The 18,712-nt window shown below is 42.6% G+C and overlaps 1 protein-coding gene across 1 annotated transcript in view; it reads left to right on the top strand.

Annotated features, from left to right (window-relative positions):
- Nucleotides 1-18,712, top strand: part of RALGAPA2 (Ral GTPase activating protein catalytic subunit alpha 2) — a 207,574-nt gene that overhangs the window by 143,779 nt on the left and 45,083 nt on the right. The window contains exons 24-27 of the mRNA XM_065893630.1: nucleotides 7,899-8,027; nucleotides 11,777-11,905; nucleotides 12,997-13,055; nucleotides 18,293-18,401. Of these exons, the coding sequence (XP_065749702.1) occupies nucleotides 7,899-8,027; nucleotides 11,777-11,905; nucleotides 12,997-13,055; nucleotides 18,293-18,401 (426 nt within the window). The remainder of the gene's footprint in view (nucleotides 1-7,898; nucleotides 8,028-11,776; nucleotides 11,906-12,996; nucleotides 13,056-18,292; nucleotides 18,402-18,712) is intronic.

Genomic DNA, 18,712 nt, shown 5'->3' with positions numbered 1-18,712 from the left:
GGCAATTTCTTGGTGTCTTTCCACAGAATATTTCCAACCACCCGCTCCCCACACCCGTGCCTGTGCACACACACACACGCGCACACACACACACAGAGTTCGTTTCTAGCAGTTTCCTAGGAAGAATGCTTGGCAAAGTCTCCTTCTTATTCAGAAGGTCGTACTCTCTGACCCGGTTCCATCCTGTGATTGCACTTCCGTGCCAGTCAGGTCTGCATGTCTACTGTATACATTCCAGAAGCACATTTTTAAGCCACAGCAGCCATTTGTTGATTTCACTTGAAAGTATAGCTTTAAAAATATATGTGCGTTTTTCAACGATTCGTGGGCAAAGTGAATGAGTTGAAAGAGTAATCTGCACTGGAGAGCCCTCCACGTGGTGCTGCGCTCCACGTGTGAGTCTCGCTGCTTACGGGTGTCCACTGGTGCCTCGTGGACCACAGGCTCACAGTTTCTCTTCCAGTAAAGACAGGGAGCGCACCTGGATTTGTGACCAAACCTTGGGCACTTTCTGGCCTTGATCGACCTCCTACTCCATGTCTGTGAAATGGAAAGATCGAATGATGACCTTTTAGATCTTCTCTAAGTTTTTATGGTCCCAAAGGAACAAGGTAAACACACTGCCACCCAGATTCATTAGAGATGTGTTTTCCCTCCTGGATTTCTGTACTTTGTCCTAAGATAACAGGAGTGTGGGTTGGGTTCTAGCGGGTCCCAGCGTGAGGGTGAGGAGCTATTCTGCTTGGCATCGGGGGGATGTCGATTATACCTGCCCTGCGCCTTTGCCACGGCCTTGGGTGGTGCCTGAGTGTGTTAAGCCTATGGTTTCCTCCAAGAATTTCTTTTCAGTATCCTAAGAAGAATATATTTCTAGCTGATGTAGTCCTGAGACAGGATGAACAGTGAATCTGGGAACAGTATGGCTGCCCGACTCTTTGGTATCTACATGAATTAGACGTGTGCATGGTTCACTCAATGGGGTAATTACTACCTTAATGATTCTGTAGGTACTCGCGTGATTAGGCGCCGTCTGTACGTTGCTAACCGTCTTGTTATTGATGATGCCGTGACTCCCTGCTTCTGCTTCTGCTGCAGAACATGGTCAGAGCTGTAGAGGATGGGGCGGAGGAGACAGTGGAGAGACCTGATTCAGTTTGGCCTCTTCTGAAACGAGCAGCCAGTTGCCGCAGAGAAAGCAGGGTTTAATATTCTCCAACCCCCTCCTGTACCCCACCCCCGTCCCCTGGTAAATTCTTGGGATGCACAGATGCCTTTCTACGCAGACTTGGCTGTCAGGGGCGGTGGATCCTCTTCCAGAGCATGGAGTCCATGTCCGGCGAGCTGAACACATGGTCTGTGCGCACGCGAGTCTAACGCAGCCTCCAGGCCGCCCCCCCCACCCCAAGCCCCCGCCACTTCCCAGCAGCAGCTCCTTGAAGCCCTCACTTGCTTAAGTCTCGTCGCGAGGGGTTAATCACTGCTCTGGAGCATCTGCACCAGCCTCATTAGGCCGGCCTGTTGTGCAAACTGTCATGTTTCAGATTTGAAGCTTATCAGGGTCACGGCTAAGACAGTCCTTACAGAGGCAGGTCGAGGCATCTCCAGGGCCGGGGGCAGCGGGGGGCGGGTGGCAGCTGGCAAGTCACTTCTCTCTATGACCCTCTGACAGTGTCCCTCGTCTTATGGAATCATAAATGTGCCAGGATTTCCTGATGGGTTTGCCGCCTCCCTGCCTGTCTCCCCTAGATCGTGGTGACAGCGCACAATTCTATGAATACGTTAAAAACTACCAAGCTGTACACTTTAAAGCGTAAATTTTATTATAGGTAAATTACATCTAAAGCTTTTACAAATAACAAAAAGAAAAAGAAGCAGTTAAGACAACGCAGTAACATATCAACTCCAGTATCAGATAAAATTCATATAGTGTTTCTTAAAATCAGTTAACCAATCAGTCTCCCCCTTTTCCTGAAGCAGTCAGTCAGTCTTCATCAGTTTAAAGGCGAGCTGAGTTTTTCTTCACAGATGAGGGATTAATTGTAGAACAATCATAAAAAAATATTTGAGGCTCTCCTTTAGGGCTTGAGGGTTGCAGTGATTTTCTCTGCCATCTGCCCCCTTGTTCTGTCACTGATCCCATGCACAAGGTCAAAGCAGCAGCTCCTGAGACCCTCAGAAGTTTGTGTTTGTCACTCCCGCCTTTGCATGCTGCCATGTCTTCTCCGGAGCATTCCTCATGGCGAGAAGTGCGAGGTGATTTTGTTTCTCCAGCTGCAGAACCCAATTACTCTGTCCTGTCATATTTCTTCTGGCCTTGGTAACAAAGTTACACCCAGAGAAGTAACGTTTGTCCAGCACGTATAAAAATCTCCGCCTTTTCTCCAAACGGATTACGCCACACTTAGCCTTTTGAACAGAGAATGTATCGCAGGTACCACGTATGCCTTGGCCCAGACCTTGAAAGTAATTTTTACGCTTGTCCTGCTATGTTTTTATTTCCAGTGACTTTTCTGGAAGGGCAGTGCCTGTGACATGATCTGTTGTGCTTTTCTTAAGGGCCATAATCATAAAGCCTTTCTTTTTAGCAACAAAAACCCTTCCCTGAACCAGTGTAGAGCCTGGACAGGCCAGGTCGCAGCTCATGCTGTGTAAAGGAGGTCTGTGCCGCTTCTGAAGGAGCAGAGACCCAGCAGCAGAAGAGAGAACACCAGGCCTTGGACTTGGAGGGCTCTTCAGATCTGTCCTTCCTGTAACTAAGACTTTTTTGTCACTCAGCGTATCTGAGCCTCGCCAATAAGGTGATAACTGATACTTACAAATTTGTCTTCGAGGTCCTGCAGGATCACGTCTGCCTATTTAATTGTTAAAGAAAGCTTCAATTATATCCAGGGGTAGTGTTAAAAGTATCCCTCTGCCTTCACATCTTCTGCTAATTAGTAATTCCACTTGGGTGTGGAATGAACGGGATCTTTCTATTAACTAGATTAATGGGATAACCAGATCCGAACAGTCCCCATCTTCCCAAACAAAAGAACTTCTTGTAGAATATTCTAGATACAAGGTATCTTCTGAAAAATAGCAATGAAATCATTAATTAACATTTTCGTTTTCTTCAAAGTGAAAGGAGGAGTCCAGTGACTTTGCACACAGGGGTTCTATTTCTGAACAATTCCGTTTGGCCTCCTGGAAGGTCTGAGTGACTTTTGGTGGAATAACCGGATCTGTTTGCTCCGAGGAGAGGGCGCAAGTCCTCTGAGGAAGCAGGGAGACAGATGGCCAGCTATTGTGTTACCACCATCATCTGCTGGGCCGTGAGCAAATATTAAGTGAATAACATATATGTAATTGGTGTGAAAGTACAGTCGCAACATTTCTAATTCCGTCTGAAGGATGGCTACCTCTTGAACATTTGTATTTCATAGAATACTATATTGAAATGTTTCTGTTTACAGGGTTAATCCATTTTAAACCTCTTTAAAGTGAACATTTTCCCCCATTTTTGACACCACTGTGCAATGTCTTGAATTGAAATGGCCCGTAATGGCCCTTTTTTATTTTCCATAACAACGTGAGCACTGAATTATAGCTGTGCAATTATGTAAACAATGGAAATGCTTCCAGAATGAATCCTTCCTTTTAAATTTTCATTTTGTGTAATTGTTGGAAGGTTTGGAGCCATAATAAACAAAATTATTTTACACATTTATCGTTCTAAAGGTCAATTATAAGAGAACTAAAGAAACAGCACCGTGCAAAATGAATAAACCAATTTCTGTTGCCATCGCCATATGTTTTTCTTATCACTTATGGTTTTTCCAGTTACTGTGTACATAGCATTCAATTAAAGCGATTCATTTACTAGGCTGAATGTGGTTGGTGTTTATAGAACTGTGCTTTGGAGGGGAGGAAACAACATGCCTCTATTTGAATTACCTGATTTTTTTGTAAGATCAGTGATAAGAGACAGATGTTCTCACCAGTTACTTTCTCACAAACCTGAATCTCTGGATAAGCTGCAAATTCACAGCTATCATCTTACAATCCCGTTTTCACACTCAGTGTAGCATGCGTGTGGACTTGTAACCAAAAATGAGAGGAAAATACTAGTTTGGTGGTCCGTTCCTCATATTACAGCATTTTGCGGATTGAATTTTATTTCCTCTGAACAAAAAGCGTGCGAAAGAGTTTCATGCTGGTCAATTTTCAAGAATAAGCTTAATTCCTATTTTAGAGTCCATCTTTTTATTGAGCTTATAGTTTTGCTTATTATTTTCGGTCTGTTTAGAACGTGGAAAAGAAACGAATTTTTGCTACCAGACTCACTTGACTGGGTACATTCTAGAACTCCTTAGAAGAATGGACTCTTGAATATCTAAAACAGAGCATTTTCCGGTTTTTATTTCATTATTTGCCCTATAAATTATATACACTATGGCTAATTGCTGTAACACTTTGCTAAGGATGTTATTGGAGAGAATTAGTTTTTAGGGTTTTTTAACTTCTGGGAGAATGTAATCTAAGAGGCTTTGGGGACCACCTTTGAAATGTTTTAAAAAGCTCTTTCTGAGTATCAGCAAAATAGTAGTTCACGGAATTCTACAAAGTAAATTCTAGAAAGTAAAAATCCTTCATAGTCCTTCCCTTCTATTTTTACTCTGTTTACTTCTGTGTGACCTTCTTCAGTTTACAAGGCATGTGTTCACATCTCTCCCGTTACCCACAAGTCCAGGGGGAATCAGTCCCTTCTGTGGAAGAGAAACGAGAAGCTCTAAGCTCGACGTGACCTGTCCACGGTCACATACACGAGGTCTTAACCCCAGGCCTGGGGCTCTTTTCACTCTGCCAGAGTCTGACTTGAGTACAGGGGCATTTTCCACCATGATCACAAAGGAGGGGGCACTGAATAGCCCTGAGTCGAACCCGGGGTGCCATGGCCCTGGCTCTGCCAGCCCTGTGACTCCCGGACAGGTGGCTGGAGCAGGCACAGAACTTCTCTCTCCACCCAGGATGCAAACCACGCTGTTAACAAGGACAGCTTCCATCTGACGGGGATGTTTAGCAAAAACTCAGTAGCCTTGGTTTACCATAATTGTACTGATTTAAGGGTTATTTTCTACTTATGACAGGATACGAGTTTTCCAGAATACTCTTATTTACATGAAAAAAAAGTGAGTTACTTTGAAAAACAGACAAATCATGTTCACTTTGGACTTGAATAGGACAAAAAGCATGAGGGTTGTACGTGAATAATTTGTGTTTGGGAAGCACCATCCTGTTCAGTCTCCCTGAAACCCCAGGGACCCAGGAGAAAGCTTCAGTCTCAAGATTTTCCTTTTCACAAGGATTCCGGCTGTCGCCGTGGTCTCAGCGTGTGGACAGGAAGGCTCCTACCAGAAGTGCCGGCAGCCCTTCGTGGACGTCCCTCTGCTGGGAAGATGCAGCTGCTCTCCTTCGAGCACCACGGTTATTCCTAATTTCAAAATGTTGTCACAAAGATTGTAATCTTTGGGTTGTTCCATTTCAGTGTGGATAAGCAAAAGAAGCAAGCATATGGCCCTAACTTGGCCGACTGGCCATACAGCCCCCTCTTTAACCCCCATATTAACCCCAGCCCAGAGCTGCTGTAACTGGCGGCCTCACTTCTCCTGGGGGCCGCCTTCCGTGGGTGGCGGGCAGGCTAGGCCAGCCATCTGTTATTTTGCCTTCTCTTTCCAACCTTCTCGCCCGTAGAAACAGGTTCCGTTCAAGAGACTGGCCGGGGTCCAGGGGGTGGGGAGCCTGTGACATTTCTGCTTCCTTCAGCATCAGTGGCAACTTAGTCATTTCTGGGAATGCCCCACTTCCAGCTCATTGCCTGGACGCATCCGAACCTTGTGAAGCGAAATGGATTTCATGTATAAATTCTGGCTGTAGCTTGTTAAAGGATTTAGTTCATAATTCCCTAAACGTATCCCAGAAAACCCTTTTTTAAAATTAAACCTCTCAATTCCAGTGGTGAAAAATCTGTGATTTAAGTATGTGCTAAAGGTGTTAAAAACCCACACGGTTCGAGGCTCAGTTCCTCCTCTCAACAGATGGAATTAACACAAACCTAACAAAGTTAACATCATGGTTGTTTGCATTATTAATCTTCCCACGCACGGCATTCTACTACCTTGCGAGCCAGGTTTGCACGAATCCTTTCGTGGCAGCAGATGTCAACAGAAGCGTGCTTCCATCTGCTGCCCGAGACCTTGATGCCTGATACCCCGAGACGAGGCCCAGCACAGAGCGTACCTCTGTGAGTAATTACAGGTGTGTGGTGAGGAGTCCAGGGCATTAATCAGAGGCTTCATTATGAAAAAGGTGGATCTTTTGTTCTGCGCTCAGAGCGGGAGTTGACCACACACTTTCTAAACTGCAGTGTCCATCTGCTCAGCCCCTAGAATGTTTGCCTTGGCTGATGTGGACACTGAAATGTATCAAAGGACGTGATTACAGCAGGTTTAAACATTAACCCGGGGGAAGCGTGGTTCGGGTTTTTCTTTCCTTTCCTCCTTCCTTCCTCCCTTTTATCTGTCTATTTATCTGTTTGTCTCTCTGTTTATTTTTGGTATAGGAAAAAGTCTGCTGAAATGCTAAAACCTTAAGTTAGTACTTGCTAAAATAAACAATTTACCATATAAGAGTTCTAATAAAGCACTGCGCCGTCATTTTAAGGACACACACAGCATGATTTGTAGACACTAAATGAGCCTGCTATGTGAGGAAGAAGCCTTAGAAAAAATGTTTTGTGAACACCTAAAGGTTCTCTTTTAAGATTACATGTTGTTCAATAAGGTTATTTTTATGAAAAGGGACTTAATGTGTTAGAATCGAGCACACTGCTATCCCTTGCTCTAATTTAATCAAGTTAAATCAGGATTATTTTAAAGGATTTTCGAATAGCTACACTGAAATTTGAGAAAACAAACCAGAGGTTTTGGGGGCTTTTTGTTGTTGTTGTTTTGGTATTTTGCTGCTTGTATTTTGCGACTAACTCTAGGTTATATAACTACAAGTCCCATAACTACAGCACTTCAGTGCATTTGATGAATGCACTTGGCCTAGAACTGCATAAAAGCAGTTTGTGGTTTTCTTACTAATCCCCTTTGCACACACTCGCACAGATGGCTTCAGAGACGCGGCCTGGCCGTGGATGGCACGAACGCCGTCCAGGAGAAGAGCCCTGGTCTGCCACGGGCTGGAATGAGGCAACGCCTCAGAACAGAGCTGGCGGGCAGGGGCCAGCCGGCCACCCACCAGTGAGAGGCCCTTCCAGACCCAGGGACACCAGGTGTCTGGGGGCAGATGGTCCACACGCAGCACTGGGCACACGTGCCTTGCCACCCACTTCTACCCGGAGCCCCACCGACCACCTGACCTTGGCGTGTGACCCATCCCAGCGGGACCCCACGCTCCCATTGTTTCACACAGGAGTCGCCCGAAGAATGCGAGTTTCCATCTCTGCCTACTTCAGGAGTTTGTAATAGAACAGTGTGCTTTGACTTTTGAAAATTGAAGAAGATGAGAAGTGATAGCTTCTTGCAGGTTTAATTTATTTGTCTACCTCAACACTCCTGTAGCTTGTCCGATGAGCCCACCTCTACATGGAAGATGGAAGAGTGTCTAGTCCCAATGCCACAATTCAGGTCTTGGACAAGTCACCCTACAGTTTAAGGTCTCCGTCCTCTTACGTGTAAAATGAGTACACAATAGCCCCTGGACTAACTCATCTCCTGGAACCCTTTTCACTGAAAAAGTTCCGTGGTCTGTTTTCTTTCAGATAATCTCACAGTAGTCATATGTACAGACGAACTGATGACTTTGGAATTTTGGTCTGGAAACTTACAGTTGTGTTTTCTTTTCTCTCCTTCTAGGATATCTTAAATACCATTGTAAGGCACTGCCCACCCCGCTTTTTCTCCCTGGGATTGCCCGGCTTCTCCATGCTGGTGGGGGACTTCATCACGGCCGCTGCCAGGGTCCTCAGTGCAGACACGCTGGCGGTGAGTGTGACAATGCTCAGCATCCCAGCTCCCAGGAGGCTTCACAGCGGCTAACAAGGTTCAGATTTCTCCACTCCTAACAGGTGTTGACTCATTAGTGCAACGTGAAACCGGGCTCTCGGGTAGATGCCCTGGCAGCTGATGTGTGAAATTGTAGGATAAGATGACACACTGGTAGTGGAAAGGCGTTTCATCAAAAGGCCAGAGTGTGAGAAATCATGTCCTCACTAATATGGCAGCACATTTATACAGTCAGAGGCAGGACTGGTCTCCTAGAATCTTGTTAGCATTTTTCAGTAAATGGTGGCACAGACACTAATGTCTGTGGTCAAGAGAGATTTTTTTTTTTTTTTTTTGCGGTACGCAGGCCTCTCACCACTGTGGCCTCTCCCATTGTGGAGCACAGGCTCCGGACGCGCAGGTTCAGCGGCCATGGTTCACGGGTGCAGCCGCTCCGCGGCATGTGGGATCTTCCCGTACTGGTGCACGAACCCGTATCCCCTGCATCGGCAGGCGGACTCTCAACCACTGCGCCACCAGGGAAGCCCAAGAGAGAATTTTAAGTGTACACCATCAATAAGGTTTTTTTTCTATTATTAAGTCTTAGTTATAAGTCTAATAGAAAATATTTTCTTAAACTGTTAGAACACTAAAATTTTTAACCAGAAAATTAATATATATCGTTGTATTCATATGCCATAAAACTCTGGCAGAATTCTTGTACTAAGAAGTGAGAAGCAAGTGGACTAAGCGAGCGCTAAGGGCTACGAAAAGAATTGATTTGTAGTCTCCACCTTTACCTCCACTATTAGGGCGATGTATTAACGCCTTTGAGAGGACACTCTCACCCATTTCAATTTAAAGGCCTCTCACAGTTGTGCTCTGTACAGCTGTTACCTGTTCAGAGCCAGTTTTCCCTTCTTTAAATGGTGTAAATAAAACTAGCTTTACTGTTTGCCAGGCACTTCTATTGAAATCAGTGTGAGTATCTAGCTACCTAAATTCTGTTTGACACGTTGTTACTTTCTTATTCTACTTATTTCTTCACTGCAGGGCAAATTCAAACTCCAACCCTGGGTTTTGAATTAAATTGTTTTTTTAATGCTTTGTATAGCTGGTATTTCATGCGCTTTTTCTTCTAGGGGTAAATTAAAAAGCGAAGGGGAGGGAAGAGAGACAGGAGCAAAAGGGATGGATGAGTGAAAAGAAGGAAGAAAGAAGGAAAATGTTGAATTTGTTCAACTGTTTTTCTCTTTTCTAAAGACTATGACAACTTTTCATACTTATTTCTGAAAAACTTTTTGTAGGATAATCATTCTCAAGGAACCTTCTAATTTACTTTTAACCATTCAAATCAACATTGAAAAAACTTTGGGAAAAAAATTGAAAAACTTTGGAAAAGACATTGAAAAAACAGGATATAGGAAGGAAACTACTTTATTGAAATTTTCCTTACTTGCTCTGAGAGTTTCCTGTGAAAATGCTGGCGCCCTTTCTAGTGATAATATCATGCACGGTGGTCATTCTCTGTGAAAATTTATCTTTCGACTAGATGAGCTATTAAAGTGGCCTTCCAAAACATTTGTTTAAAGAGAGAGAGAGAGAGAGAAAATATGAGAATGTGAGTGTAAGATTTATATTACATAAAGGAACAATAACCCTGAATTACTTTGAATCACTCTCTGAATTTAAACTTGAGGTTTAAAATTGTAGGAGAACTAGTGAGAGGTGTTCAGATAGGGACACACCTGCTCAGTCAGAATTTTCTGTTAATTACAAGCCTGGAGGACTCCTGGTACGTAGATCTGCCTGCTGAGGCCACGAGGGAAAGAGAAACGCGTGCACAAGTACCCAGGAGATGGGGGAAGATCGCGCTCAGCAAACATTGTTATCACAGCTCCAAACTAGAGACGATCCGAAAGTCCACCAGCGGCAGAGTGGATGCATCCTGATGTGCACACAGCCAGGGATATTACATGCAATTCTCTCCCCATTCTCCATCCTGCAGCCCTGCCCAGCCAGGCCCAGGGTCCTTCCCAGCATTGTGGGTACTAGTCATCCATCCTGGGGCAACAGACTCACAGGCCTCACTCTTCTGTGTGTAAATTGGGGCTCACCACAGGCCCAGTACCCAGGCAAAAAAATTATCTAGATTTACTCCGTTCTTTGAATAAAGCTGCGTGACAGCTCTTTATTTTATGTAGGAGCTATTGTTTTGTATCCAGTGGTTACAGAGTCACACACGACTCAGGGGAAAAAATCAGCCTCAGCGAGGTTCAAACCAAGACTATATGGTGGGTCAAGGGAACCGTTAGTGAAGGCCGAAAGAACAAGTCTGTGGGAGAAACACTGACTGCGGACGTACTATATGCCAGGACCTGGCCTGCGTAAATGTGACAGGGAACCCATCCTCCGGGAATCGGACAGGTAAACTAAGCGTTAATATTTGCACATAAGTTTCTAGCAGCCACAATAGAAGCACCTCCAGAACCCAGAGGGGTGCCAGTGTGGGACCAGTTAATTCTGCGTGATGAGAGCTGGAAGGGAAGGCATCTGTTAGAAAAGTCTTCATGGAAGAAGCAAAGCTGACGCGGAGACCTGCAAGGTGGGCCCTGTCCATCCGTGAATGAGAACCACAGCCACCACCTTTTCCCCAGGTGGTGTTTACTGGGCATCCTCGGGGGAGAGAAGTGACGAAGACTGTCTGCCCCCTGTTTTCGTGGGGAATGCAAACATCAAATGAATACATAACGTGTCGTCAGGAAGTGATGAATACCAAGGGAAAACCCAAAGCAGGGATGCTGGAGGACACAGAGGTGGAATGACACAATGTCTTGAATTTGCTTTAAAACTGAAAGTGGAAAACTTTTAAACAAATTTGAAATATTGAAATGAAAAAAACGAAAAGGAGATAAATGAGGCAAGACTGGTAACATCTTGAGTCTAGGCATTGGGTGCATAGATATAACATTCTGTCTACTTTTACATTTAGAGATTTTCTTAACAGGAAAATAGAGGAAGGTACAGGTAGCAGGTAAGGGGGCAGTGATGGAGGCTGGGTGGTGTCACACAGAACCATAGCACCCTGTGGCGAGGGGGCGCTTGTCAGGGGAGATGGCTTCTGGACCCTGAGTGGAGATGGCAAACAGGTAGTCGGATCTACAGATCTGGACTCAGGAAGGAAGCCAGGGCTACCGAGAGGTGCTGAGGGGTTGGCGGCACGTAGGAGGCATTTAAACCCTCGGGTCTGGACATCCCGGACGAGTTGAGTGTAGATCTCGGAGGGAAGAGGGCCGAGAATTGCACTCAGCACCCTGGAGTCTATATCCTGAGGAGGCGAGGGGTCCCAGCAAGGAGACTGTCAGGTCCCCTGGGGAACCAAGAAAGGTGTCCAAGCGATGGAAGGGCTCCCGGGTTCACGGGAGCTGTCAGCTGCATCCCCTGCCGTGCGGGGTCAGGTGAGACCAGGCCTGGATGGGAACTGGTGGGTCTTGTGTTGTGGGGGTCATGTAACGAGAAGCTGTGTGCTCACTGACCAACTTTGAAAAACCTGAACATTTTGGTGTTAGTAGTTTCAAATCTTTGTATTTAAAAAGTGAAGTAAAACAGGAAACAGTAAACTTCACCCCTGATGCCGTTGCCCCAGCAGGGCTGCCTCAAAATCATGAAAAAGTAAAACACATTGTTGCTTATCTAACGTTTATAACCAGAAGGAAAATGTGTGTCTCACTTCCCTTTGCCGTGTGCAGGCCCCTCGTTTGGAAGCCCTCACCATTCTCGGGTCTCTGGTCTGCTTTCCCAACACCTACCGCGAGATCCCTCTGTGGCAGCCGGTGCCCGAAGTTACTGAAGTCACCAGGGGAACGGAAGATGTCAAGGTACGTGATGCAATGACCGAATCTCAGGTTAGCATCTTCTATAAATTTTATTTATTTATTTTTTATTTTTGACTGTGTTGGGTCTTCGCTGCTGTGCACGGGCTTCCTCTAGTTGTGGCGAGCGGGGGCTACTCTTCGTTGTGGTACGTGGGCTTCTCATTGCAGTGGCTTCTCTTGTTGCAGAGCATGGGCTCTAGGCGCGCAGGCTTCAGTAGCTGCTCCGCGGCATGTGGGATCTTCCCGGGCCAGGGATCGGACCCATGTCCCCCTGCATTGGCAGGCGGATTCTTAACCACTGCGCCACCAGGGAAGCCCTGGTTAGCATCTTCTAACTCGAGCTGTGTGGTTCTCTCTTCCATTATTATGCATTGAGCTGTTTATCCCTGAAAGTTTGGCTATATCGTTTAGATGTATCAGTTGTTTTTTTTAGAAGGCTGGTTTTGGGGGGATTAAATGAACTAGATGGAGAGCGATGGTTAGGTTCCTCGGGTGTTTTTTATTAGATCTGTTTATCATGCCTACGGATCATGATTATGTAATGAATCATTCTTTGTAATAATTTTATTAGTGTAACTATGCTGCTTTAGTGCATCAAGTGAATTTATAAGAAATAATTGAAATAAGCAAAACATTCAAGCCCATTGTTGGCCTGATTAAATACTACTACTATTTGAGGTTCTAAATTAATCCTTGGAGAATAAAATTAAACAGTCTCTCCTCAGCTGACTTTGGGGCAAAGAAAAATGCTTTTCAAATCAATCAATTAATTTATCTATCTACAGTACACAAGTACAACGTGTGGTTCAGTGTACGATGTATAATCCAGTTGAAGTAAAAGAAAACCGAGATTTTTCCTATGACGAAGAGTCATTTGCTCTGCTTGGTTTTTATTGTATACACAGAAAAGCTCTTCCCTGGGCAGGCTCAAAGCCCTGCGAGCCCCCGGCTGAGACCACCATGCTGCTCCCCTGAGCCCCTTGTGTCCTTCCCCCAGTCCTTCAGTGGCCCCTCACTGCCTAGAATGAGGACAGAACATGTGGGAAATCAACTACTAAACAAGGTTTTTATTTTACGTCATTTTGTGTTTTTAGCACTACCTCATAAGTATTTTACTGAAGAATGCCACAGAGGAACCAAATGAGAGTGCAAGGTAAATGCTAAATAAAAGGTAAACTAGTTTAGAATTTTAAGATACACATTCATGTGTAATCAGTTAATATTAAAAATACTTATTCTTTCACATTACTCTTACACTAAAAAGTACAGTAAGAATTATGTGGGGAAAATGCTTTATTAATTTTCTCAAAGGTGCCATTATTAAGTGCAAAGCACAAGGTGTAGATGATTGTGTGTAGCACATGCTACCTTTTGTGTAAGAAAAAGCAAGATTGTGAATACCTAGGTGTATTCCCTGATATTTTTAACAAGGAAGAAAATGGAAGGATAAACCGAAATGTATAAAAATGATGTACTTACAGTATAGCGATTCTCAATCGGCAGTGATTTTGTATCCCAGGAAACATTCAGCAATGTCTGGAAACATTTTGGTCGCTTCCACCAGGCATCTGAGGTTGCTGGCAGTCTGTGGCCAAGATAGGAGGTTTTCTGGGGCACGTACAGAGTGAAGAGTTCCTATCTGTTCTGCCCAGGTGAGGCCCGGAGCTGGGAGCACTGGTGGCGGGCACAGCAGTTTCTGATCCTCAACCTCCAGGCTTGTAAGGTCTCCAGAAGCCCAGCTCCGCCTCTTGCTCGTGTCCTGCCCCCTCCGGGCCGGTTCCAAGCGAGCAGCGGGCACTTGCACTGTCTTGTTAGCTCTCCGATCATTTTCAAGGGTTTTTTCTTTTGTATTTTGTCTAACTTCTTCACTTACCTTCAGTGGACGGTTTAGTCACGATTTTCTAGTCTGCCATTACCAGAAGCTGTAAATTCATGATCAATTTGATAATATTAAATAACCTTGCATTTGGGGATAAACACAACTTGGTTTACACAGCACTGGATCTGATTTGACTAACATTTTGTTCAGGAAAGTTGCATTTATATTCATGGCCTTTAATTTTCTCTCCCCATCCTGTCCTTGTCAGGTTTGATTACAAGGTTATATAGTCTCACAAAATGAGCGAAGTGCTGTTTCATTCTGTTCAGTCAGCAAGAGTTTTTGTAAAATTGGACTTGACAGTCTTGTGTATTTATTTAATAGACCTTGATAGTAAAACTATCAAGGTATTTTCTTTATAAGAAGGTTCACCACGGACTCATTTTCTTCAATGATTTTAAGGAAAAGGTTTTTTTTGACAGTTTAGATGAACTAAAATTTTCTAAAAACTTGTCCATTCCAAGTTTTGAAACATTGTGGCATCCATGGTGTTTCCATTATCCCTTTGCTATCTTTTATCTCTTTCACTTCTATAGCTATAAGCGCTTTTTAATCTCTGACACTTTTTGTGTGTTCTCTGATTTTTCTCACTAGTCTTACCAAATATCTGTCAATTTTATTGGTCTTTTCAAAGAAGAGACTTTTGTCTTTGTTCAACCTCTCTAGTCTATATTTTAATTTCCTACTCTCTGCTCTTTTTTTAATGTTCGTTCTACTTTCTTTACATTCTATAATTCTTTTTCTCACTTTTGAAGTTGTATACTTAATATATTAATTCTCAGCCTTTCTTTTATGCAAATATGAACAGTTAAGTCCATATGTTTATTTCTAGGTGCTACTTTGTCTGAGTTCTTTAAGTTTTGATATGTAATATTTTTGCATTACAAAGTTTTTCCAGTTTCCATTATGATTCCTTCATTGAGTCATGATTTATTGAGCAATGTATTTCTTAACTTCCAAAAATATGGTTACTTCTCTTTATCTTTATGCTGCTGATGTCTTAGTTAATTGCATTGTGGATCAAAAATGTTGTTGGTCTTTGAAATTGTTGAGATTTGCTTTATGGTCTAATATGTAGTCCGTTTTTGCAAATGTCCCATATATGCTTGAAAGAATGTATATACTATTCTTCAGTTGTTGGGTGTAGTGTTCTAGATGTGTCCATTAGATTAATTTTTTAAATCATGTGTTTCAAATATTACATATTCTTTCTATTTTTTTCATCATCTAGATCATTTACTGAGAAAGATATGTTAAAAATCTCCCAATTTTATGGTGCATTTATATATTTCTCTTCGTATTTCTGTCAGTCTTTGTTTTATATATTTTGAAGCTATGTTATTAGCTGCACAGAAGTATAAAATTATCCTATCTCTATAGTTAATCAAATCTTTTATATTTACGTAGTGACCTCTTTATCTTTAAGGGTGATTTTTTTATCTTAAAGACCAGTTGTCTGATATTGATTCAGCTATATTTTAAAATAATATTTTCTTTTAAATTTAACCTTTCTATATTCTTCTCTTTTAAATGTCTTTGCAAAAGCTGTACATACTTGATTTTATGTGTTTATCCTGTCTGATCTTTAGCTTTTAACTGAAGCTTTAGTTCATTTGCATTTACTGTAGTTACTGAAATATTTGGATGTAACTCTTTCATCTTATTTTATATTTTGCTATTTGTCTTTTTCAATATTTCTTTCATTTTCTCCTGTTTTTTTACCTTCATTTTTTTTCACTCACCTTTTCCTCCTTCCTTCCTTCCTTCCTTTTTTTGGGAGTGATTGTGTTTTTTTCACATTCCATTTATTACCTCTATTTTTTTAGAAGTCATAGACTTTCAGTTCTTTTAGAGGCTGCCTTAGAAATTTTAATATGCATACTTAGCTTGCTAGCTCTTAGTCTGTCTTTATCCTCCTCCTGAACGATGCCAGTTCCTTAGAATGTAATATTCTGATTTTGCTCCTCTGTCACTGTAGCTGTTCCTCTCCTGTCTGCCTTCTCTGCCTACCTCTGGGGGTTAGAGTGACTCGGGGTTTAGGGCTGGCTGTCTTTCCCTCTGCATGACGTTCCTAGGTGCTCTTATTCATTTCACCAGACTTTTTTAACACCATCTGCTTGCTGATGATACTCAATTTATTTTCCTGGCCCCTTCTGTCAACCCCTTAAGTATTCAGGCTTTTATATTAAACTGCCTACTTGATATCTCAACTTGGGTGTCTTAACACATGTAGACTTAACACAACCATAACTGAAGCCTTGAGTCTGCTGTCTGCCCCAGAGCCTAACTGTCCTCAGACATCATCTCAGTACTTGTCACCATCATCTGCCCAGACTGTCAATTCAGAAACTTGGGAAAATCCTTGATTTCTCCTTTACCTGCACCTGCTACATTCAGACCTTCAACAAGTCTTGGCAGTATCTTTCTTCTCTCTTTTCCTTTAGTGTAGAAAGCCAAATTCCTGTGGAGTTAAAAGTGGAATAGAAATATGTATAATATGGTCAGTCTTTCTTAGTTGTGTGTAAAAGGAGTTAGGCAGTTAGGAGTTAGGAGTTAAGGTCATATGAGTGTAGATAAGCAGACTGAAATATGATCAAGATTCAAATAAATGGAGGAGAACTGAGAGAGAATATAGTTATAATTGTGAGTGATAGTAATTCAGAAAAATTAAGAAAAAACAAGAAGTTTTTGTTATATACATTGGAGTGGTATGAGATGGCATAGTAGCAAACAGTATTAAGAGAGTGTATTGGAATACAGACTGAGAGTGAGGTAATACTGCCATTAGCTTAAAAAGAGTCTTGATAGATAAAACTCATTCACAATCACAAAGGACATCCTGGGGATATAGAGAACATGAGGAGTCACTGGGAGTGTAAGAATAGGAAGATGCTAAATGAGGATGTTAAATGATGAATTTCAAAGAGAGAAAATAGCAGGAAGAGCTGTTATAAGCGAGTGTGGCTTAAAACTCAAGGCAGGTGAGAGTAGCTTAGGTTATAAAACCATTTTACAGGTCACAGTATTCTCCATAGTACAAGGCTAATAGTTACAGAGAAATGCAGGTGTTCCTAGAAACGAGAGCTCTTAACAAATTACACTTAACAAATAGGTTAATGGGTCGTAAAAAAAAAGAAAAAAAAGAATATACACACATATATATACACACATGCACTCAAAGGAAGAGCAGCTCTTAAAATGGTAACAGTATGATTTGGGGCATAATTCCAAGTGGTATAGTTTTCATGGGTCAAACAATCAGTCTGAGTTCGGCTGAGGGAAGATAAAGAGGCTTTGGGAAAGAATATAGAGTTCTTGGGAATAACTATAGACTAAGATGCAAAGGGCAATTTCTAGGAATTGGGCAAGAGAAGAGAGACATGTAGACAATTCTAGACAGTCAGGAAGGTGTGGAGCTCCGTCTAATGCCGGCGCCGGAGAAACAAGAAAGGCCCGGCACACACCTTGTAACCGAGGTAAAAGCACAGCTGTTACCGAGGGAGTTTTGGTAGAAGGTGACTTGGTCGCCAAAGGGGTTTTAATTAACTGGTTCGGAAGCACTTAGTCCATTCTGATCGAAAGAGGTGAGAATCCAGTGAAGTATGGTGGTTTTAAAACCTCAATATAGCTTGATTTTAATTGCTGAATTATATTGATGGCCTTTAAGGGACGTTCAGCGTGGAGGGATGGGCAGCGTGTCCGGTTTGACTGGCCCTGGATGTGACCTCCTGCTACAGAGAACAGCATATTACATATAACAGCAAGCATCTGGTTCCAAGTAGTGGTTTGAAGCCCCTTTTTGTTCAGAAAGTGAGCAGGTTGGGGGGCAAGCATTTAAATTTCATATACATGCATTCAGGAAACATTCAGAAGAATGTGACTTTTTGATCATTGCAAAAGATAGTAGAGTGTATCAATTCCAAAGAGAATTGCTATCCAATCTTGACTTATAATTGAGGAAGGTAATTTTTAAAGGAGTATACAACTTAAAGAATATTTTGTCTTAACACATTTTTTAAAAGAAGTAACAGTGAAACTTATTTTGAAAGTTGTACTCAGGTATTCTTTACGATAAAATATAGGATTTGTCCTCTGTTTTTGGTAAGTGTTGTGTATTTTATTGTAAGGAAAGCAATTACAAACTCAATTTCCAACAATCTTCTAAGATTTGTGTTTTTGATTCTTCCTCAAAAATATCCTGAAGCAAGAAATTGTAATAAAAAAATTAGTTTCAGCAAAAATAAGTGATACATGTGCTGTGACAATTAACAGAAAATATACCATTTATTTCATTAAATATTTAATTACTAACCATTATGAATATTTCTATTTGTCCTGAAAACGGGTCTCTTGAGGGTACCTTATCTTTTTTCTCAAGAAGACATTTTGTTAATGTGTCTGTAACTTTTGTACTTTGTAAACAAGGCTTAAAATATTTTGTCTTTTGAAAGTACCAAGAAAATGAATCTCTTCGTGAGAGTTTTCCTCCTTGTCTCCTTCTTTTTCAAAAGGTGCATTGCCATTTGCTCCCTTGGGGTCTGGATCTGTGAAGAGCTTGCACAGGGCACAAACCATCCTCAGCTGAGAGAGGCCGTCAACGTGATAGGCGTCACTTTGAAGGTATTGCCAGTTCGTCATGTGTATTTGACATTAAGCTGTTTCCCAGGTATTCAACCCGTTTTAGTTTGAATTAGCCCCATTTCTATTTCCCCCTACATTCCAGAGAAGTTTTGATTCAGAAATCTTTTCTCTCACACCCATGTTGAACGTTCTGTGAGGGGTCCTGGCAAAGCCACCGATGGCTGCTTACCCACTGGCGGCTGCAGCCTGGCTGTCCATAGCCTGAGCTTCGTGGACCGGCCCAGTGGGTTCCTCTGGTGGCTGGGCAGCTCCTGGGGCAAGCAGGATGCCTGTCACCTGTGGGTTGGAGT

The sequence above is a fragment of the Phocoena phocoena genome, chromosome 15 (assembly GCF_963924675.1).
Source record: "Phocoena phocoena chromosome 15, mPhoPho1.1, whole genome shotgun sequence".
In the NCBI taxonomy this organism is placed as follows: Eukaryota; Metazoa; Chordata; class Mammalia; order Artiodactyla; family Phocoenidae; genus Phocoena; species Phocoena phocoena.
This window is presented reverse-complemented; position numbering and strand designations above follow the sequence as displayed.